The sequence below is a fragment of the Bubalus kerabau genome, chromosome 3 (assembly GCF_029407905.1).
Source record: "Bubalus kerabau isolate K-KA32 ecotype Philippines breed swamp buffalo chromosome 3, PCC_UOA_SB_1v2, whole genome shotgun sequence".
Taxonomy (NCBI): domain Eukaryota; kingdom Metazoa; phylum Chordata; class Mammalia; order Artiodactyla; family Bovidae; genus Bubalus; species Bubalus kerabau.
Window position 1 is genome coordinate 82626254 of NC_073626.1, and position 24280 is coordinate 82650533.

The 24280-nt window shown below is 36.1% G+C and overlaps 1 protein-coding gene across 1 annotated transcript in view; it reads right to left on the bottom strand.

Moving 5' to 3' along the window:
* XIRP2 (xin actin binding repeat containing 2) overlaps nucleotides 1-24280 on the bottom strand; it is a 74001-nt gene that overhangs the window by 16725 nt on the left and 32996 nt on the right. The window contains exons 4-6 of the mRNA XM_055572368.1: nucleotides 1807-1917; nucleotides 1354-1426; nucleotides 285-415 (exon numbers count right to left, since the gene is read on the bottom strand). Coding sequence (XP_055428343.1) covers nucleotides 285-415; nucleotides 1354-1426; nucleotides 1807-1917 — 315 coding nt within the window. The remainder of the gene's footprint in view (nucleotides 1-284; nucleotides 416-1353; nucleotides 1427-1806; nucleotides 1918-24280) is intronic.

Below are 24280 nucleotides of genomic sequence, written 5' to 3' on the forward strand. Positions count from 1 at the left end.
AGATGACATTTAAAAACTGGCTTTATTACTTTATCTAATGTTAATTATTAAACTTAAGTACATACATAATTTTTTCTCCCCTAATTTGCTTTAGTGAGAAAAGTTTTAATTCTCTCTACTGCTTTTCTCATGTAGAATAATATTCTTCATCTGGAACAGAATAAGTACTGGTTCAGGATATTTTTTTGCTATTGGAAAACCTGTTCATTCAATAATTTGAAAATGTTATGTGTTTACATGTGGTTTTATACTTAACATGTCTCTGTGCAGAGACATTATCTTACCTTAATCTGCTTGGCTGGGGTCAATTCTTTGTCAGAATGAAGGACCTTTTCCTGGACAGACTTTTCAAATTGTTCTTTTAAAAACTTAGTCGAAACCTTTGGAATCTCTTCAACTTCAGGTGTATCTATGACTATAAACAGAAAAGAACACCATGGATATTATGTAACTAATAAACATGATGTTTGGGAAGTCATTATAATACTATGGAAAACTTCTTATAATGTAAGTTAAGTAAAAGTATTCAGGATATAAATGTATACATATGGCACTACTTCATTAGGTAAGTTAGTAATTGTCAAGAAATATAGGAAGAAAAATAATGGTGGTTACTGGATGGAAAGTCATAAGTTATGAAGCTGTTATTTATTTTAATTGCATACATTTTCCAAATTTTCTACAAGCATGATTTACTATTGTGCTTAAATAATAATAAAAGTTATAAAACAAGAAAAGAACAGCAGAAGAACAGAAAAGGATCTACTTCCTTAAGCAAAACGACAATAAAACCAAATTCAGATATAGTTAAGTAACATTTGGGTCACAGTTGGCTTAAATCTTCCCTTCTAGCACTTAGGAACAGCAAAACTCATTCCCCTTTTACAGGCAAGACACTCTGTACCCATTTTATGCAGATCTGCACAAGTTTGCCTGGAATCTAATCTCATATCTGTAGATTGGAGAATTACACTTAAACATGCTTGAATCTATCATTAACAGTAATACAATCTAGATAACTTTTCTGTTCCCAAGGAGCTTGATAAACATCAAGTTTATTCTAGATCCCTAAGGCAAAAACAATTCAGAGGTGACTGGTGTATCACCTTCTAGGCTTTTTGGATACATCATAAGGTTGAAGGGCAATGAACTATTTTAGAAGCTTATTGCAGCTCTTAGCATAGACAGAACCTAATTATATATAGAAATACTGCCCTATCTCCATTAGAATTATGAGTAATAGTTACTACCTTTATTTAGTGGGAAGGCTTGTACTTTAGAAGTTCTCTATTCAAACACAGAAGCATCAACAGTAAAAAGGTATATTCAAATCAAATAATATCAGATTCTTACCTGTTTCTTGAACATATTGATGGAGCTTAGAAGCTTGGTTTATTTCCTCAGTGTGCTTTTCAAGATGAGAGACCTATGTTTAAAGATAATTTTAAATAAATAATTGTTTTTAAGAAATCAGGTTATTTCAGGATTGTACATGTATTCTACATTGCAGAGTGATTTTCATCCAAGACTTCAGTACACATAGAGAGATGCAAATTAAACACTGATCATTTATTTTAATGCATGAGCTCATGCTGTAACAGAACATATATGAATGGATATCTAAAGTACCCTTATATTTTCAGGGTGCTCATTTTATATTTCAAAGACTTCAAAGTCAGGAAAGAGACACTGATGTGTATTGGTATTAAATACATAAAGGACTATAAAAGCAATTGTTTATAACAAGATCAGAATGTCCACACAGTTCTGGAAACTGTGTGGAAAGTGTTTTTTCTCAGTAGTTACCATTTCTCTTCCAAGAACATCAATTTTGTGTGCTTCGGAAATTTCTGGTTCATTTCTTTCCATTTTCTGGCTGCATCTTGAAATGTTGACCTGGCTGCTACGGATTACCTCCTGAAAATGAATGAATGAATAGACAATGCCTTAAGAAAATTCTGAAAATTTTAACTTTTATTTTATCAGTGCAATTTCAGTGAAAGAGACTTCTGAAAAAAAATTGTTCCCTCCATATATTGCTTTGCTTGACTGTTGTAACAAATGATCACAAACTTAGTATCTTACAGTTCTTTAGGTCAGAAACACTGAATGGGTCTTGCTGGGTGTTAGCAGGTGTCATTCCTTTCTCCAGGCTCTAGGGGAGGATCCATTCTCTTGCCTCCAGCAGTTCTAGAGGCTGCCCACTTTCACTGGCCTATGGCCTCCTTCTTCTAGTTAAACTTTTTCTCACTCTGCCATCTGGCTGATTTTCTCTTCTGATCCCCCTTTCACTTTTATGGACCCTTGTGATTACATTGAACTAATCCACAGAATCCAGGATTATCTCCCTGTCAAAAGGTCAGCTACTTAGCAGCTGTAATTCCATCTTCAACCTTAATTCTTCTTTGTCACATAACTTACATATCCACAAATTCTGAGGATTAAGATACAGGTATCTTCAGGAGCCAGTATTCTGTTTACCACCCTTAGAAAGCAACAAATGTTAACGAGGCAACTCATACCCTGTATGACAAGGATGACTCTCAAAAAGAAAATGAAAATCCTTGATGAAAAAGAAATATATTAATATTGTTGTTTATAAGCCAGATTTTTCATGTTACAGAAAGACATTCCTGTGTTCAAGTTGACCTTCTGATTTGGTGGCAGATCTAGAGTCTAATTTAAGAGGATAACCATTACATAAAACCAATATAAAGAGGCCATATTATGCTAGCATATCTCCATCATCACACATCAGGCTACTTTTGATTTTAGTTATGCCATTGCCTTCTCCAGTTAAGTTAGCATAGGTGATCCTGACTGAAGTGGATGGTTGAAACTGCTACTAACTTTGGTGATCCATCCCTGCTGTTACTATGGGATGGGATCTGACACAAATATATGATTGATTGATTGATATGAAGCATTTGGCGTACTGCTAAAAATCTTACCATCAAAAAATAGAATGTAGACAGATGACTCTCCAAGAACACATCTATTTGAATACCTTTGAAGTTGGGATTTCACTTTACTTTTGATAATTTACATGACTAGCAAGTACTGTTTTTGATATGGGATTGTATTAACAAAAATTTTGTCTTACTAAAGGATAGTCAAGTGAGCAAAGATGAATTATTATTATTAATCAAATAGAAGCACTAAAGTTTTTCTTTTTAAACATGGAGTTAAATAGTTTTAAGTGATTAAGTTTCTAAACCTTTAAACCAAGAATAAATTTATATTAAAGTTAATTCATGAGATCTTGACTTGTGATTTTTTTTTTCTTGCTAGTATACTTGCAGTGTTTGGCTTTTTCCCCACAAGTCTATTTGGTATATAGGGTCAAAGTTGATAAAGTGGCAGTCATATATTTGCATAGGTGGTTTAGTTGCTAAGTCACGTTAAACTCTTGTGTCCCCTTGGACTGTAGCCTGAAAGGCTCCTCTCTCCATGGAATTTTCCAGGCCAGAGTACTGGAGTGGGTTGCCATTTCCTTCTCCAGCGGATCTTCCTGGCCCAGGGTTCAAACTCTGATCTCTTGCATTGCAGCTGGTCTCCTGCATTGCAAGCAGATTCTTTACCAACTGAGCCACCAGGGAAGTTGTATATATATATATATATGTATACACACACACACACATGCACACATATATATGTATATAAAACATGACTTGATCTTATTATACTTCTCTGGGAAGGAGAATTAAGACAAAAAATTGATAACCTCTCAAAAGTCCTACAGAGAATTGAAGCCAAAATCTAGGTTTGTACTTTAAAATGTAGATTATATTCCATTCAGTTCAGTTCAGTTCAGTCGCTCAGTCGTGTCCAACTCCTTGCGACCCCATGAATCACAGCATGCCAGGCCACCCTGTCCATTACCAACTCCTGGAGTTTACCCAAATATTTTTGGGTAAACCTAATATTTACACCTAATATTCCATTAGGTGTGTTAATTAACTAGATGGGAGGAATCCTTTCACAGTGTATAAGTATACCAATTATCACTGTGTATGCTTTAAATATCTTATAATTTTTTCAATTATACTTCAATAAAGGTGTAACTGAATATCTGAAAAAGGCATTTTAAAAGGTACCTGAACAAATTTAAATTATACCTCATTAAATTAAAGACCAGTGTAATATTTTCCTAAGCAGAATGCGCTTCCAGCTCTAGTCATTTATCACATGATATTTATTAACATGCTTGATGCATAGTTTATGCTAAGGAAAAGTTTACTTAATGAATGAATGAATAAAACAAAATAAAACTTCCATTAACAAATTAATTTCATTCAACCTTCTATTTGCCTGAGAATGTCCTAGGACCTGGGGTTAGAACAATGAACAAATGTGTACTTTACTTTCTCAAGAGGGAGTATAGAAAATAAATAATCCATATTCTTTCCTTTAAGTTCAGAGAATCATAATTCTATAATAAGAAGTTGTGCATAATCAAGTTTTATTTAAGGTTATTAATAACATTAGGCTGGAGGAAATAATAAAAATATTATTTTTTATTGTCATCACCTAGGTTTCCCAGGTGGTGCTAGTGGTAAGAAACCCGCCTACTCAGTTCAGGAGATATAAGAACCTCGGGTTCAATCCCTGGGTCAGCAAGATCCCCTGGAGTGGGGCACGCCAACCCACTCCAGTATTCTGGCCTGGAGAACAACGCCATGGAGAGAGGAGCCTGGCAGGCTGCAGTCCATTGGGTTGAAAAGAGTCAGACACGACTGAAGCGACTTAGCATGCATGGAGAGAATTAAAACTGTCATTGAAGACCACAGAGAGAAAGGAATGCACAGGTACAAATAACATTTCTTTGTGTAAAAACTGTTTGCAACTATGGCAGATCTTTCTATCTATCGACATATAATGGGGATATTCTATGGGTTCCTTTTGACACACTGAGAAATAGGAAGTACTGATCAAACAGTGAAAAAGCAAAGGACATGGGAACTTGATCAGTGACAAGATCCTTATTGAAGGGCACTTTGATCATTACTACAGAATCACATCTCTGCCTAGAGGCGCATATGACACGCTGTGATCCAGAGACCCATTTATTTGACCCACTCAATGATTTTAAGGTGTTGAGCTAGTTAACACCTACAAAAAAATCAAGATTCCTGCTTATGTTTGAAATTTTGAAGATCTGGCAACACTGGATTCACATTCCAGCATGGCAGTGGCTTGCTGGACAAAGTAGTGGCCACCTGTCTTAGTTGGGACATATACTTTTCAGTTGGTTACTGTTCCCATCACTCACTGATGTTTCATACCAAACCTGCCTGGAACCATAGCAATTTGAGTTTCTCATACTTGCTGCTAACTGTCAGGCTGAAAGAATAAAGTTAGTAAGTTAACTTGGTGTGTTGAGAAAGATAAATGCAAAATGTTGGGAGTAGAAAAACAGTAAATAAATATATTTCGACACATTTTTAAAAAATTTATTATTTTCTGGGGCAAACACTTTATACTTAATGTGTATCTATTTGGTTTAAAACAATCCAGGCCTATCATCTCTAAATATATTTTCTTGTGGGAGATGACACAACATAAACAAACAGTACGAGGATACATAAATTGGGTTTAGAGGTATAAGCTTCTACTTCAGCACTTATGTGCTATTATGAAACAGAACTATAATTGTTACACTAGTTCGGTATGTTAGTGTCAATGCATCAATTTTACTGCCCCCTGTTTTCTGTAACTTACATAAAGCCTGTCTTAAATTATTCCAAGGTTTTGTTTCCATTATTTACTGTGTTTCATATTTTGTAACTAGTGGAGTTGGATTTTAAATCTCACTTTCTTTCTTCCCAAGTGTTGGTGTCTATAGACAGAAGGGTTAGATAAAAGGATGGATCATCATAATGATCAGGAAGAAATCCAATTACACAAATAAATGCAATAAAGAATTCTGGCCAGAACACCATACATAAATTCACATGAAACAATTCATGAAATTGGTATTAATACTTAAAAAATTAAATTCAAATATAGATTGGCTGCAAGAAGAAAAATACAATTTTGGGTTCACAGGTGGATTAACCAAAATCAGTACTCATGCCGTCTTTTATACTAGGTATGTCATAAGTTACTATGGGTGACTTACTAAATCACACCTAACTTTAAAAAAAAAATCTCATTCATCCCTGAAAAGAAACATATGATATATATGCTCTAATTTTGGAATCTAGACAACATCAGGCAAAATAAAAAAATGTTATAATGTTTGCATAACTCATGCCAATCTGGTATCAGCTCATAGATTAATCAAGTATATTACAAAGTTTCCATGGATGTACATTTCTCCAAAAGGGATTTCTCCAGCACAGAAAAGATTCCACACTTTGCCTACTTAATTTGCCATTGTTCTTATCACTATAAGAAAAGGCATTGTACATTTCCACTGATAAAAATGCAAACTCATGCTATCATAATGAGTAAGGGAAGAAAAAAGACAGTCTTTTTATGATGACTCACTATTACTGTGACTCTTAGAAGTACATCCATTAAAATAAAGTGTGATGTAACTGGCAGAAGAGTAGATAATAACTGCCTCACTAAAGTGGAAAAAATAGCTCATTTTCAATGCTAGTAATTCAGCAATTTTACCCATCACTAACCTCATTCTTAATAAAACCAGGAAGGGTTTGTACCATTGTCAAACAGGCAGAAATAATACCAAAAATGTGCTTCTTATGTTAACAAAGATGTCAGTTGATTCAAGACTTGAAAGAATAATCAGTTCTTTAAGTGATGAACATAAAAATTTGTGGTTGATATATTGTGTTTGTCTAGATTTGGATATATTTGTCGAATTCAAACATGTTTTATTTTTGCCATGAGTTTTTTCTCTTCACTTTTTAAAAAATTTACTTTAAAATTTTACAGCATAAAATTTGATATCCCTATAGTTTGAGTTTCATGTTAGAGTTTTTCCTCATTCACTACACACTTTTGAATCTTGGCTCAAAAATTGTTTTTTCTTTGAAACCTTTCCTGACTTTTCTATACAGAGTTACCTGTTCCTGCTTTTATTATCATATTCCTATATGGTCAGTACATATCTCTATTACCCACCTATCACATTTCTCATAACTGAACTCATGCATCTTCAAATCTTGATGTTTATCTTCCTGGTAGAGAGTAGATCCTCCCCTCTAAATGTCAAGAAGTGAATACATGGATAAAAATACCTTTTTTCTTAGGAATGTGAAAACTTTATGATTTTATAAAAATCTAGTTTAAAAATTAAAGTTCTATAAAATCGTATGATTTCATTTTTTGATATTTCAGTTGATAATCTTTGATGCTGAACATTTCATAATTGGTAGGCAGGGTTACTGAAGCTGATGCATATAGCAATAATATGTCAATCACTGACAAAGTATACTTAGCAGAGTTCTCCTGGTAACACTCAAATGGTTGGAACATTTACGGAAGAGCATGGGCAGTGCTGTTATGCTATAAAGAGCAATTGAAATCATTAGAGGGAAGAAAAGCCTGTATCAAGAAACCAAAAGATACACAAAGGCAGCAAACACATACAGAAAGTAAAGAACCTTTCAAAATAGGAAAATTTATTTTCAAATGCTCTTTTTATAAAAGATCTTATTGGTGAGAAACTAATCTGTATGTTCTTTTTCTTTTGTAAATTGTTATTATTCATTGGGTTGGTAAATGAATGCATTATCAAGCATTATGTAAAAACAACAGTAGAATGCTTTGGGCAGAATTACTACGACATCAACAAATTAAGTTGATATATTTGTGATGACAATAAAAGATACCATTTTGTCCTTATTTTCACTATAAAGGGGAAAGAAGAGTCCAGGCAAATGTAAGTCATGACCCTTTGTATCCCTGTATATACTCGGAAGTGAAGACTCCAGTTTTACTTCATTTAGTACTAGTGCTTCCTGAAGCCATGAATGCTCCCTGAAGCTGGTGGGACTATTGGATCCTAAGAGACTGACCAGAAGGGAAAGAGACATGTGTACCCCAATGTTCATCACAGCACTGTTTATAATAGCCAGGACATGGAAGCAACCTAGATGTCCATCAGCAGACGAATAGATAAGAAAGCTGTGGTACATATACACAATGGAGTTACTACTCAGCCATTAAAAAGAACACATTTGAATCAGTTCTAATGAGGTGGATGAAACTGGAGCCTATTATACAGAGTGAAGTAAGCCAGAAAGAAAAACACCAATACAGTATACTAACGCATATATATGGAATTTAGAAAGATGGTAACAATAACCCTGTGTACGAGACAGCAAAAGAGACACTGATGTATGGAGCAGTCTTGTGGACTCTGTTGGAGAGGGAGAGGGTGGGGGGATTTGGGAGAATGGCATTGAAGCATGTGTGGTGTCATGTGTGAGGCGAGTTGCCGGTCCAGGTTCGGTGCACGATGCTGGATGCTTGGGGCTGGTGCACTGGGACGACCCGGGGGGATGGTGTGGCGGGGGGGAGGAGGGAGGGGGGTTCAGGATGGGGAGCATATGTATACCTGTGGCGGATTCGTTTTGGTGTTTGGCAAAACTAATACAGTGTTTCAGGTTTAAAAATAGAATAGAATTTGAAAAAAAAAATTAAAATTAAAAAAAAAATAAAAAAATTAAAGTAGCAACTTTTTCCTTTGAAATTACTGCATCTCTAAATGTGAGTGACCTCATATCACTTCACCTATATATTTATTTATTCTACCAACAGCTACTGAGCACCACCTATCTCTATAGCATTTTGCTAGGCATTGTCAGTATTGTTTTAATAAAAGTTTTATCTACCAACCTATTTACATATCAATAATCTGTCAGTCTATCTCTATATCTGTGCAATATATATAAATATGTACATATATATCTAATGGAATAAAAATGGCTCACTTAACTTGAAATTCTCTTAAGATCTGTAATATATAGACATGCACAAATTATGTAGGATTGTTGTATAAGTCTCTGAGAGAATTGAATTCATACTTTATTGAATTCATACTAATTCATACTTTAATTGAATGCTAGCATTCAATTAATATCAACTATTTCCTGACTCAAAAGAATTATGCTTTGGTCACATCTAGCTATAAAGAGCAAAACTTATCATTTTTAATAAAAATACTTAATTTAAAAGTAGAAATATTTGACTTCAAAGACAGGTTTCTGAATAAGTAATGCCAGCTTTCACTGCTAAAATTCTGTCCTCTTCTTTCCCCAAAGTGTTATTTATAGAGTCATATCTCAGCATCTAAAATGCTAAAGATTCATAAAAAGAACTTGTAAAAGATGTACTCTCAACTGAGCCATCAAACATATTAGTTATATAAATAGGATACTTATTTGATAAAGTAAAAAAACAGGACACATAAAACATTTGATTTTCAGTAAAAGACACCTAGAAGTATTATGTAGAAGTATAATATATATATTATATATTAACACACACACAAACACATATACACGTATACAACATTTCAGTCTAACATAGAAGTAAGGCATCTTAAAAACAAAAGGGCATTTGGATATAAATAAACATAAAAGTAAAATAAAAGAGGCTAAAACATGGAGTCTCAAGGAGTAGTGAAATTGCAAGTAAAAAGCTTGCAAAAAGAATGAAAATAACTTAAAGAAAAAGAAAACCAGGGGTAACATGTATATTATGTTAATTAATTCAAACCAAAATAGATAAAAAGAAGAATTGTACCTTTTCATTACACAACTCCTCTTCACCAATATTCAGTTGATTTGACAGTGAAAGCCCTGCCAATTCTACCTTTAATTATCTTTTGAGTCGGTGTCCCCTTTATTCTAGAATTTCTGACCCATTTAAGCCCTCATATATTTAATCTGCTATTTCAGTAGTCTCTTAACTTACCTTCTTCAATCTAACTTTGACACCCTTTACATCAATCCTATACAGCTAGGAAAAATATTACTTAAATGCATATCTATTCTTCTTACTCCCCTGTTTGTTTCTTCAGTGGGTTTTGATTGCCTTAGAATAAAATAAAAATTAAAATTTTTTTCTCTTATGCAGGCTTTGGCTACACTTCCAGCCCCATGACTCAATTATGTTTCACTGTGTTCATAAATATACTAATTTACCTGTGGCATAAGCTGTTTCTTTCACCTACAGTGTAGTTCTACATTTATAAAAAAAAAAAAATTAAGTCTCAGCTGAGGCATTCTCCACTCTCAGATTCCCCTCAATTATCCCTCATTCAGAGTAAAGTTTATCACAACCTTTGTGTCCTAATAAACCTCATTTATATTTTCTATCATAGAATCTACCAAATTGCACTTGTAATCATTTGTTATGTGTCTGTCTTTCTGATAGAGAGAGCTTCTTGAGGGCAAAGTAATATCACACTCATCACGGAATCTTTTGTGCTTGACATATGGTGCATGCTTAATGACTATCAGCAGAATAAAAAAATTACAAGGCACAGATCTGGAATTAGCCTTCTTGAGTTTGGATCACATTTGCTCACTTTCTTTGGGCAAATTACTTAGCTCTTCCATGAGTTCATTTCTTGTCCAAAAAAAGTGTGTGTGTTTGTGTGTGTGTGTGTGTAGGGCACAGATGAAATAGTGCCTATCTTGGAAGGTTACTGCAAGGAGAATCGGAGTAACATATGTGAAAACCTGGCTTATAAGTGCTACATGAATATTTGTTATTTTTGCTTAACAAACATTCATTGTACACTTACTCTGCATCAGCTATTTCCCCAGTAATTCAAGATATACAGTAAATAAGGCAAAAGAAAAAAAAAAAAAAAGATTGAATGAAAGTAGATTGTCTCTGGTTATGTCAATATATTTTGCCATGAAATTTTTCATTATATAAATAAGTCCAGAAACAAAAGAAAAAACAAGTTTCAATATGTATATTCTTTATTCTACCAGAGAAGAAGTAGATTTGTGAGGTTTATTGAAAGAAAAGCAAAAAGGTGCCTGTGCATATTATAACCCTTCTAAATCATTCTGGCCCCCAGGACATAGAAATTTCTATAGAGGCATGGCCAGAGAGTAGCTTTCAGATCACTGATTTAGTTTTTCTCTGATTCATCTTTCATGAACTGATATCCAACAAAGAGTCAGTTCACAGGGATTTGATCTCAGTTCAGTTCAGTCGCTCAGTCGTGTCTGACTCTTTGCGACCCCATGAATTGCAGCACTCCAGGCCTCCCTGTCCATCACCATCTCCTGAAGTTCACTCAAACTCACATCCATCGACTTGGTGATGCCATCCAGCCATCTCATCCTCTGTCATCCCCTTCTCCTCCTGCCCACAATCCCTCCCTGCATCAGAGTCTTTTCCAATGAGTCAACTCTTCGCATGAGGTGGCTAAAGTACTGCAGTTTCAGCTTTAGCATCATTCCTTCCAAAGAACACCCAGGGCTGATCTCCTTTATAATGGACTGGTTGGATCTCCTTGCAGTCCAAGGGACTCTCAAGAGTCTTCTCCAACATCACAGTTCAAAAGCATCAATTCTTCGGCGCTCAGCTAGGAAAAACCGTAGCCTTGACTAGATGGACCTTTGTTGGCAAAGTAATGTCTCTGCTTTTGAATATGCTATCTAGGTTGGTCATAACTTTCCTTCCAAGGAGTAAGTGTCTTTTAATTTCATGGCTGCAATCACCATCTGCAGTGATTTTTGAGTCAAAAAAAAATAAAGTCTGACACTGTTTCCACTGTTTCCCCATCTATTTCCCATGAAGTGATGGGACCAGATGTCATGATCTTAGTTTTCTGAATGTTGAGCTTTAAGCCAACTTTTTAACTCTCCTCTTTCACTTTCATCAGGAGGCTTTTTAGTTCCTCTTCACTTTCTGCCATAAGGGTGGTGTCATCTGCATATCTGAGGTTATTGATATTTCTCCTGGCAATCTTGATTCCAGCTTGTGTTTCTTCCAGCCCAGCGTTTCTCATGATGTGCTCTGCATATAAGTTAAATAAGCAGGGTGACAATATACAGCCTTGACGTGCTCCTTTTCCTATTTGTAACCAGTCTGTTGTTCCATGTCCAGTTCTAACTGTTGCTTCCTTACCTGCATATAGGTTTCTCAAGAGGCAGGTCAGGTGGTCTGGTATGCCCATCTCTCAGAATTTTCCACAGTTTATTGTGATCCACACAGTCAAAGGCTTTGGCATAGTCAATAAATCAGAGATAGATGTTTATCTGGAACTCTCCTGTTTTTTCCATGATCCAGCAGATGTTGGAGATTTGATCTCTGGTTCCTCTGCCTTTTCTAAAACCAGCTTGAACATCAGGAAGTTCACAGTTCACATATTGCTGAAGCCTGGCTTGGAGAATTTTGAGCATTACTTACTAGCGTGTGAGATGAGTGCAATTGTGTGGTAGTTTGAGCATTACTTTGGCATTGCCTTTCTTTGCAATTGGAATGAAAACTGACCTTTTCCAGTCCTGTGGCCACTGCTGAGTTTTCCAAATTTGCTGGCATATTGAGTGCAGCACTTTCACAGCATCATCTTTCAGGATTTGAAATAGCTCAACTGGAATTCCATCACCTCCACTAGCTTTGTTCATAGTGATGCTTTCTAAGGCCCACTTGATTTCACATTCCAGGATGTCTGGCTCTAGGTGAGTGATTACACCGTCTTGATTGTCTTGGTCATGAAGATCTTTTTTGTACAGTTCTTCTGTGTATTCTTGTCACCTCTTCTTAATATCTTCTGCTTCTGTAAGGTCCATACCATTTCTGTCCTTTATTGAGCCCATCTTTGCATGAAATGTTCCCTTGGTATCTCTAATTTTCTTGAAGAGATCTCTAGTCTTTCCCATTCTGTTGTTTTCCTCTATTTCTTTGCATTGATCACTGAGGAAGGCTTTCTTATCTTTTCTTGCTGTTCTTTGGAACTCTGCATTCATATGCTTATATCTTTCCTTTTCTCCTTTGCTTTTGCTTCTCTTCTTTTCACTATTATACAATTCTTTTCACACTTAACTCTTCATTAAAAGGTCCTGTTTTTTTGCCTCTCATGTAAATAACAAATTGAATATTAAGATTTGTAATTTTCCCTCATAGTTCAGTTGGTAAAGAATCTGCCTGCAATGCAGGAGATTCGGGTTCAATTCCTGGGTCAGGAAGATCCCCCGGAGAAGGAAATGGCAACCCATTCCAGTATTCTTGCCTGGAGAAACCCATGGACAGAGGAGCCTGGTAGGCTGCAGTCCATGGGGTTGCAAGAGTCAGACACAACTTAGTGACTAAGTGAAAGTGAATTCTCTCAGTCATGTCTGACTCTTTGTGACCCCACAGACTTAGTCTGTTGACTGCAGCCAGACTCCTCCATCCTTGGGATTTTTTAGGCAAGAACACTGGAGTGGGTTGCCATTTCCTTCTCCAGAGGATCTTCCTGACCCAGGGGTTGAACCCAGGTCTCCCGCATTGTAGGCAGACGCTTTATCGTCTGAGCCACCAGGGAAGTTCAAAATATAGTGACTAAACCACCACATATATATGTATATTATCAGTCATAGCTCCCAGTGCCAAGCATCAGAGTCTGACTGATATAAATAGGAAAGGTACTTTGTTAAAGAAACAATTCACATTAGAAGTGTATTTCTCAGACTCTCCAGGAATATGATTCCCAAAATATTCTCAGAGAATGAGACTTGGAGGTTTTATAGTGAGAAACCATGCTGAATAAAGCCACAGAACCTTCTGGTGAATCCACCCTTGTGGTTGACACTGGACACACCCACTGCCATTCATGAGGTTGCATATAGTTGGACACGACTGAGCGACTGAACTGAACTGAACTGATACATCTATAGCTTTTAAAAATTGAGCCATTTAACTCCTATACATATATAGAAACAAATCAGATGAAATGAAATTTAAGGACATAGCCTTTGATCTGTATTGGATTTTCCTCCAATTATATTTATCAATTCCAGGGCAATGTAAAGGGTAGAACACCCACACACTTGCTGGAAATTCATGACTGAAGATCAAATTAGTTCTGTAAGGAGGGGTCAGAGCAGATGAGATTCAAATAGACTTTGCTAAGAAGGGGTGATAGTCTTTAAAATTTCAAGTATAGTGGTCTAGGAAACAGTAAAAGATAAATACTTGATTACATATCTCAGAATTATAAGAGAAATTATACTGAGCATAAGTGCTAAACACAGAGACAATGATCATTATATTTAAATAAGTTAACCTGTATTTTGTCTGAAATGATATTTTTTGTCTCACCACTATTTTTACAGGAGGAAATCAACACAATATATCTGATTCTGATATAGAAAAAGTAGTTGTGTATGTAAGTATCTGTAATTCTCTCACCCATATTTCCTTGCATTCCCTCATCTCCATAAATTACTGCTTTTTCTTTCTCTATTTTCTGTACCCAGACTTGATGGTACACCTTGTCATTGTCATAATCCCCTCTTTAGTAATGAAAGGGCTGGAAACAATAAAGACAGGAAAGAAAAGAAATTGAGGGGAAGAAAGGAATACTCCTTTTTTAGATCCTCCAAGAAAAACAAAACAACGAAAATGTGATTGGGGGAATTTGTTGTTGATACTTTTAGAATAATGATAAAAAATGCTTATGATAACAGGTTCACAGACTGGACCCCAGCCTAAAGTCTTGACTTCACTGAAGCCTCACAAATCTTCCCCAAATATATTTCTATACACTGTGCAATATGATGAATTGCATAATTCAATGGAGAGATTTCAAATACCAAAGCAGAATGATGTCTCTAGAAGACCATGGCATATACCCAAGGATAAGGAAGATGGATTGAGTACTTGGCTCCCTACTTTTGGTGTCCACCTAGTGGGTGGTACCTGAAATGCTCTGTCCTCCTGATGGGGTTGAAAACGAAGGCTCCTTGGGAGTTGGTGATGGACAGGGAAGCCTGGAGTGCTGCAGTCCATGGGGTCATAAAGAGTCGGACACGACTGAGCAACTGAACTGAACTGAACTGAAAGAGCTGTCTACTGGACCATGCTGAGTAGATCACTCAGGACAGAGAGGGATAAAGAAGAAGCAGAAGAAAAGCCTGTTGGAAGGAGATGTAATCTTACTTTTGGGTTCTGTGATGTTGAGATTTGCAAAGAAACTGGAAAAAAATGAAGAATTTCCTAAACATATCTCTGCAGAAGCATTTCCTCTTTATGCTGCTGCTTCTTTGCTCATGCCTTGTGTTCTTCCAGTTTTGTTTTTGTAGCAGGATAATTCATTTGTAATTATGCAAACTAATGAATAAATGAACATCCAAAAGAACAGACAGGCTTGACTCAATCCAATCATTTTCAGAGCCCCAAGAGGACAGGTTTATTTTGAGAAATATCAGATCCAGAAGCAGCAGAAAAAGCTAATAATATATCCTCTGATGTCAAGTGCCCATTTTCATAAAAGTAATTATATGGAAAAAAAACACATTTGTGCAGATTTTACTAAGTGCTGAAAACATAATGATTGTATAATGTTAATGATTTCTATTGTTGTTATAATTTTCCTTGCTCTTCACAAACTAGCATAATCTCAGAACTTAAAATACTGTATCTTGCCATTTTATTATTAAATTTAAAAAGAAAGTGTATTTAGTAAATATACTATATTGTCTACATACTTGAGAAGCTTTTTAGGTGTAATTATACAAAGAGCACAGTTATAATTCTAAACTAATAGGACACTTCAGATTGAAGAAGGGGCTATACAAATACGTATTCTTTTCCTATTCCAACTTTCCCTAAATGTTTACTCTCTCTCATAAAAGAAGACATACAACTTGATTATGTCTAAATAATCTTTACATCTTTATCAACATCAAAAGCTTTTTGAGATCATGTGTTGGAGCACCAAGAATATGAAATTCTGCTGTGATTTTGTGTCTTTGTGGAAAGGGTCCAGGTGATACTCCCTCAACAACCACAGGCCCTGTGATAAGCACAATGCCATTCCTTTCCTCCTGAGCAATCCTAACTCCTTTTACTTGAAAGAAGTGAAGGATATATCTGTAAACACACTTGTCTTCTGTAAAAGAAATTGAAAATGGGTTCTATAAGAACAAAGAGGTTACAGAAATGGAAAACTCACAGTACCATTCAGAAGAAGAGGAACTATGGTCATAATATTCCAATAACTGGGATAAATCTTGTTCCTACAAATTTTGTTTTGGAGAATCAGTAAGATGATCATAGAAAGAAAAGCAACCAATTCAAGATATTTTGAAAGTGTTGAATCTATTCTTGTAACTTAGTCTTATTTATGAGTATTTGTACTATCCCCCAAGGTCCTGCCTGCCTGAGAAACCACGGGATAGGGGTGGGGCTTCATATGTTAATGCTTCTAAATCCCTCTAAGCCACCAGGAAGATTCGTTTCTTTGCTCATTTTCAGCACAGTAAAGGTTAACAGAGATTTGTCAAGAGAACACACTGATCATAACAAACATCCTCTTCCATCAACACAAGAGATGACTCGACACATGGACATCATCAGATGGTCAATACTGAAACCAGATTGATTATATTCTTTGCAGCTGAAGATGGAGAAGCTTTATATAGTCAGCAAAAACAAGACCGGGAGCAGACTGTGGCTTAGATCATGAACTCCTTATTGTATAATTCAGAATTAAATTGAAGAAAGTAGGGAAAACCACTAGACCATAGAGGTATGACCTAAATCAAAGTCAGTAATAGATTCAAGGGATAAGATCTGTAGACAGAGTGCCTGAAGAAATATGGATGGAGTTTTGTAACACTGTTACAAGGTGGTAATCAAAACCATCCCAAAGAAAATTAAATGTAAGAAGTCAAAGTGGTTGTCTGAGGAGGCTTTACAAATTGCTGAGAAAAGAAGAGAGGCAAAAGGCAAAAAGGAAAGACATACCCAACTGAATGCAGAGTTCAAGAGAATAGCAAGGAGAAATAAGAAAGATTTCTTAAGTGAACAATGCAAAGAAATAGAGGAAAATGATGGAATGGGAAAGACCAGATCTCTTTAAAAAATTGGAGATACAAAGGGAACATTTCATGCAAAGATGGGCACAATAAAGCACAGAAATGGCAAGGACCTAACAGAAGCAGAAGAGATTAAGAAGAGGTAGTAAGAATACACAAAACTATACAAAAAAGGCCTTAATAACCTGGATAACCACAATGATGTGGTCACTCACCTAGAGCCAAACATTCTGGAGTGTGAAGTCAAATGGGCCTTAGGAAGCATTATTATGAACAAAGCTATTGGAGGTGATAGAATTCCAGCTGAGTTATTTCAAATCCAAAAAATGATGCTGTTAAAGTGCTGCATGCAATATGCCAGCAAATTTGGAAAACTCAGTAGTAGCCACAGGACTAGAAAAAGTCAGTTGTCATTCTAATCCCAAAGAAGGGCAATGTGAAACAATGTTCAGACTACCACACCATTGCACTCATTTCACATGCTAGCAAGGTAATGCTCAAAATCCTTCAAGCTAGGCTTCAACAGTATGTGAGCCAAGAAACTTCAGATGTACAAGCTGGATCTGGAAAAGGCAGAGGAACTAGAGATCAAATTGCCAACATTCACTGGATCATAGAGAAAGCAAGAGAATTCTGGAAAAACATCTACTTCTGTTTTACTGACTATGCCAAAGCTTTTGACTGTGGATCACAAAAACTGTGGATAATTCGTAAAGAGATGGGAATATCAGACCACCTTACCTGTCTTCTGAGAAACCTGTGTGCAGGTCGAATAGCAACAGTTAGAACTGGACATGGTTTCACCAAGACGTAGAGCTATAGGAAGGTGGACATGAATAGGAAGAGAGGAGGCAGATGGAGACTGGGTAGTGGGAGGTTACCAGTTGCAAAGCATATTCAGGGATGTTAATTTTAAACTAATTTCGAATTGCCTAATGAGCTTGTAGGAAATGATTCTGTCTCCCCAGGCCAAAAAGGCGAAAAGAAAGAAGGTGTGAGGCATAGAACAATGCCATCCTTCTTTGTCATTTTACTTATAAATAAAATAAGTTTATGAATCGTATTCTACTTTGAATGGCAAAGTAGGGTCAATACTACTACTGATAGTAGCTGGTGTTTACGGAACCATTCATATCTGCTGGTCAGTTCTGGTAAGAATTTTACATGAACCACCTCATTTTATTCTTAACACATATGTTACTTAATCCTCATTTTATAGAGGAGGTTATGTGGTTAACTCAGGAGACTATAACCTGGGCTGTCTGATTCTGGAACTGATAGGCTTAACCGTTCCTCTAAACTGCCTGTTTGATTGGGTTACTTTAGTTACAATAGTCATTTAAAAACCATGCACACAACTTAAAAAAAAAAAATTTCAAGACATACTTTTGGTCACAATCCTGTGTGCTGATAGAGATATAGGTTAGGTTGGGGTTGTTAATAGCAATCCAGGCCCTTGAAAAATTATGTATGTGGCAGAAAGCTGAAGTCAGGCTTAAAACACTTTTTATGAGAAATGCTTTGCAATGTGGACATACAGTTGATAAAAATATGTTTAGCTTGCTAGAAAATAATTATGGGTCACCTTTAAAGAGTCTAAAACACACAGATGTCAGATATATCACAAGCTGTCAAAAATGTTTTCTATCAACCTAAAATTGTCTAGAGATTGCTTCAAATCCACATAATCTTAATAGAGTACAACTGTTTATGTGAGGCTTTTTGCAACAGCAGATGTGTGTGGAAAGATACACCCCGTCTTGCAGCTCCCTACTGGTCCACATCAGACTTGGCAGCAGGGAGTGGAGGTCAGGCATGCTCTAGACTCTTGACATAGATTCAGTGCAGCCGTTCTCATATGAAAGCAATTACCTAAGCACAGCATCGCACTGAGTACTTACCAGATTTTTGGAGCTCCATCTGTTCTTCCCTATGTAGACCACTTAAAATGAGGAAAAAAAGAAGCAACTCCAGAAAAGAGCTGCTAGGACTTCACAATTAATACGCAAAAAGCTACTTGGTACTGTGTAAATACAAGAGAAAGCAAATGAAGAGGAAATAAGCATGAGAGGATGAAGATCAAATCCTGAATGTGAGAATATGGCTCAGAGAAGGAAGGTCCTAAGATTGCTAATGGGTCCAAGGTTTGGTTTTTGGAGGAATGGGAAAGTTCTAAAATTAGATTGCGGGACACCGCACAACTTTGTAACTATATTAAACAGCCATTGAACTGTGCACTTAAAATGGGTGAACTTTACGGTATGCAAATTATCTCAATAAAGCTGTTAAAAATGAAGAAAGAGAGGATGAAAGTCTTTAAAAAGAACAACAACCCAGCAACCATACAATGGGTGAGTGAAAATAAACTCTGACAAGCAGAATGACATTTTCCTACCAACAACACATTTATCCTAATATCTGCTCCATGTACTTCAAGATCTCTTTTTAAAGATGAGGGGATGGATTATTCAGAATGTTTTCCCAAATGGAGCCTGTTGTAGTGAGTGGATTAAAAATATCCCTCTTAAGTGGTCCTTTCCATTCTAGTATTAAGAACCTACTGCTTTTCACTGGCATAGAATTCTGAGAATTCAGTCCTAAGACAAAATGAGAAACAATGCTAATGTGGTATTTCTAATCTAAATATCAACAGGACACATGCTGAATGGCTCATAATCCCTTAAGGAGGGTTGGATTTCATTCTTATCTACAGGAATAAGTAATGGATACTTTGAAAAACAGGCTCTAAATGGGTGATATTAAAAACAGTACTAACTACCAGAACCACCGATAATAATAAAGTTTTCCCCAACACATTCCTCTATGAGCTGAACTCCACACCCCTGTTACCCAGAGACCATGACTGTCCAGAGTGGCTGCTTTTTCTAATTTACATAAGGATACTCCCACAAGCTAGAAGTGATGTTGCTGCTGCTGCTGCTGCTAAGTCGCTTCAGTCGTGTCCGACTCTGTGCGACCCCATAGACGGCAGCCCACCAGGCTCCCCCGTCCCTGGGATTCTCCAGGCAAGAATTCTGGAGTGGGTTGCCATTTCCTCCTCCAATGCATGAAAGTGAAAAGTGAAAGTGAAGTCGCTCAGTCGTGTCTGATTTGTAGCGACCCCATGGACTGCAGCCCACCAGGCTCCTCTGTCCATGGGATTTTCCAGGCAAGAGTACTGGAGTGGGGTGCCATTGCCTTCTCTGAAGTCGAAGTCTAGAATACATAAATAGGACATTACTCCAAGTTTAAAATGTTTGGCATAGTGAGTGTTCCTATATCTAGTACCTGCTTTCCCCCCACTATTTAAACCTCTTTTTCAATAGGTATAATCAATTAAAAAAAGAGGGAACTTTACCCTCAGACATAGCTTAATTTTCAAAACCTGTTTAGTCCTGTTGCCTGTCTTCTAGACAAACTGCTTCCAAATAGCTAATTACCTTGAAACATCTCACTTCAATACATTAGGAAAAAAAAGAGGCAGATTGGAATTCATATTACACCTTATGAAATTATTGGAGGAGGAAATGGCAACCCACTCCAGTATTCTTGCCTGGAGAATTCCATGGACAGAGGAGCCTGGCAAGCTACAAGTCCATGGGGTCGCAAAGAGTTGGACACAACTGAGCGACTAACATTTTCACTTCACTATGAAGTTATTACTAATTGTGATGTTAAATATTGTCATAAATACAAAACAAATGTTCTTTCTTTTAACTCTAATTAAACTTGATTTCCAGCTTAATTTATATATGTTAGCAAACTAAATATTTTTCTGGCTATGGGCAGAACTTAGCAGAGAGATAAATCTCAAGTACTTTAAACAAAGAGACAGAAAACACTCTCAGGCATGACAACAATTTGGATAAAACAGAATTAACTGTTTGTCTACCAATAAATGTTTTGTCCTCAATCCCTGCTGATAAGAGATTTTTAGAATGCATTCAGAACACTTTAAACATTTAAGTGAATATCTAAAACATGATTTTTCTACATTTTCTGCTCTATAACCAAATTTGATAGATATCTCAAATTTCCATTAAGAATTATAAGTCAGTAATTTGATTTTTGAGGACAGATGACTTGTTTCTTTTATTCCTTACAGATTTCTGTGTAAGAGTCAATAAATGGTATTTACTTGTTCATTCTCCCACGTTTCCTTTCTATTTTATTTATATTGCATTGCATTCCTCATGGAATTATAGGGTATTATTAGTATGTCTAAAGGCAGATAATGAAACTGAAGTTCAGAGAGGTCATTACAGGCTTAGAATCATGCAGCTATTCAGATTTTTAGTGCATTTTTTTATTTACTCTTACATACTTTAGTATTTCATGTTCTCAGAGCAGGGATTACAGCCTATAATAGTACACTATATTTGCAAGGAGAAAAATACATCTGCAATACACACACACACATATATTGCTTGATTGCTTTGATTTTTTTTATTGTTTTTTGATTTGATTGTTTTTACCCAGGTTTGATTTGTTTTTGATTGGTTGATTGTTTTGGTTTGATGGTTTTTGCCCAGCCTCCATTTATTGTTTGTTCCTAAGGGGATGCTGAGGACATGCACAGAGGCTGCTCAGCCAATCAGCATCCTCTGGCTATAGTACTTCAGTCCTAGGGGAAGCACATGTATTCCACTTAGAGCCAATTAGATGTTATAAGGCTTTTTCCTGGGGCTTCTGGGAAAAGGATTCTCCTTTTCCTCCATCATTTTTAGTCTTTTCTGGGGAAAATTTGAGTGAAAATGGGGCCAACTCAGAGGAAGTAAGGCTGAGAGGTTAAAAAAGAAAAGAAATATGATCAAGGAGATATTCAGTTTTTAAAACAAACACTTGGAAAATGCTTATAAGGTCCAAGCACAATCTTAAGTACTTTACAAAAACAGCTCTTTTAATGCTCTTAACAAACCTATCAGGTGGGTGCTATTCTAATCTTGGCTTTATAATTGAGGAAATTGAGACACAGAGATATTAAGAAACTTGCGAATGTCACCAGCTAATATGTTAGGAAGGGCTTCCTTGGTGGCTCAGCAGTAAAGAATCCGCTTGCCAAAGCAGGACGTGTGGGTTCGATCCCAGGGTCAGGAAGATCGCCTGGAGAAGGAAATGGCAACCTACTTCCAGTATTCTTGCCTGGAGATCCCATGGACAGAGGAGCCTGGCGGGCTATGGTCTATGGGGTCCCAAAGAGTCGGACACGACTGAGTGACTAAACAACAACAACAATGAGTTAAGGAGCAGGGATATGGACCCAAGTGATCTGGCTCCATCCAAGTGCTCCTAGCTACTGTGCTCGAGACATACTGTGAATCCTTAGTTAAATCAATGGTAATGTAATACATGCTTAACAATGGGTTCTCAAAGAAAAGACAGAAAGAGGAAAGGGAGGAAGAATAGAAGGGAAGGAAAGCAGGAAGGACGGGAGAAAAAATATTCCTGATTTGTTGCCAATTCCCTTGGTATTAATATTCATAATATGGCTGATTTCAAGCTATTAACATGATATTATCTGGTTTTCAAAATTCCTAAAAATTTAATAATGAAAGGGTTGGCACAAGCCAGCTGCTCTAGTATACCTCTGGAGATTACATCAAATCTCCCTTCTACAAGATTGCACTTTTATGAATCTGTAATATGCTTTTTAGTTTAAGACGTTTGTGGTTGGGTTTTTGGTCTTTTGCAAAATAAAGTGTCCTAATTGATATCAAATTTTACAGATGATGAAATGCTTTCACGGAAATGCCTGTTGTTATCTTTGACCACCACAATCACCTTGTGAAATAGACAAATCACTCATCGGTTTCTCCATCTTAACAGAAACTGACTTGAGGGGGTTATGAATTTGGACTATGTAGTACTGGCAACATAATTTGCGATACTCAGTGTAAAATGAAAATGTAATGTTCCTTGTTCAAAAATCATGAAGAATTTCAAGATGATAGCAGAGTATGAAACTAGTGCAGGGCCCTTCCACCCAAGGGGTCCTGTGTACCTGCTCCCCATGAAGGCGGCCCTGGGTCTACGTGACTCAGCTGATAAACGTCAGAGGTGGTGCATGAACTCGTATCTACAAGTCTCATAGTTCTTACACTCTATCACACCGCTTTCCTGTAAGTTAAATGATCTGTAAAACCTATACTTCTACGTAGGATTTATTTAAATTATTAATAATGACTATATATCATGTAGTTGATCAATTTCAAGTAAATACACATACTTGATTCACTTAGATTCCTATGTTGCAAAAGCTATATTTTAGATCACAAGTATATCCAATCCCAGGTTTCCTTGGTGGCTCAGTGGTAAAGAATCCACCTGCAAGTTTGATCCCTAGGTCGGGAAGATAGCCCTGGAGAAGGAAATGTCAACCCACTCCAGTAATCTTGTCTGAAAAACTCCATGGGCAGTCCTTGAGATCACAAAAGAGTTGGATATGCCTTAGCGACCAAAGGGCTAACAATATCCAATCTTAATTTATTTACATTTCCTTTAGGAAAAATTAAAAGAAATCTTGCCTTAAACTTGAGCTACTTAAAATTTTTTTTCAAAAAGCCAGAAAAAGAAAACAAATACTAATTCACATATCAGACTTTTAATTAATCTATCTGATATACTTTCCCTGCTACCCTACCACTATACACACTCAACTGCCTTAATATTCAAAACTTAGACAACTCTAAATATCCTTGGGATTTTTCTGAAAAAACAAAAACTAAAACAAAAAATACTTTTATGTCCTATGACAACATTTCAGAACTATCCCAGTTACTTTCTTCCTCATAGAAAGGCTATTTATAGTGCAATTACTATTTTTCACAGTGCCAGGCTCAATCTAATGAGTTTTATTACTAATGTTTTCACAATCAAAAATCATTATAACCCATGACAATATTTGGTGATATATGACAATGGAGTAATTAAATGGGAAAATAAATCTTTCATGTAAGATAGCATTTAGAGGTTGCATTATTAAGTTTCATATAACATCTGGGTTCCACTACTCAATTTTTGATGATTTTAAGAAAGCAGAAAACTCATCAGAATAAGCAGCTGAATAATGCTTCAAATTTAATCTATGCAAACAAATAACAGGTAGTTTATCATGAGTTATAACGTAAAGACAGAGGTTCAATGTAAATATTGTTCTCAACATTTCTGTTTACCTGTTGACTTAGACTATTTAATTTTCATTTTTGAGACAATACAAGCTGAGAAAAAAATATTCCAGATTTTCTAGAAACATGTCAAAATGCTCTAATAAGTCAATACGCTGATATGCTTTCAGGATGATTTTCAAAACATTTCAA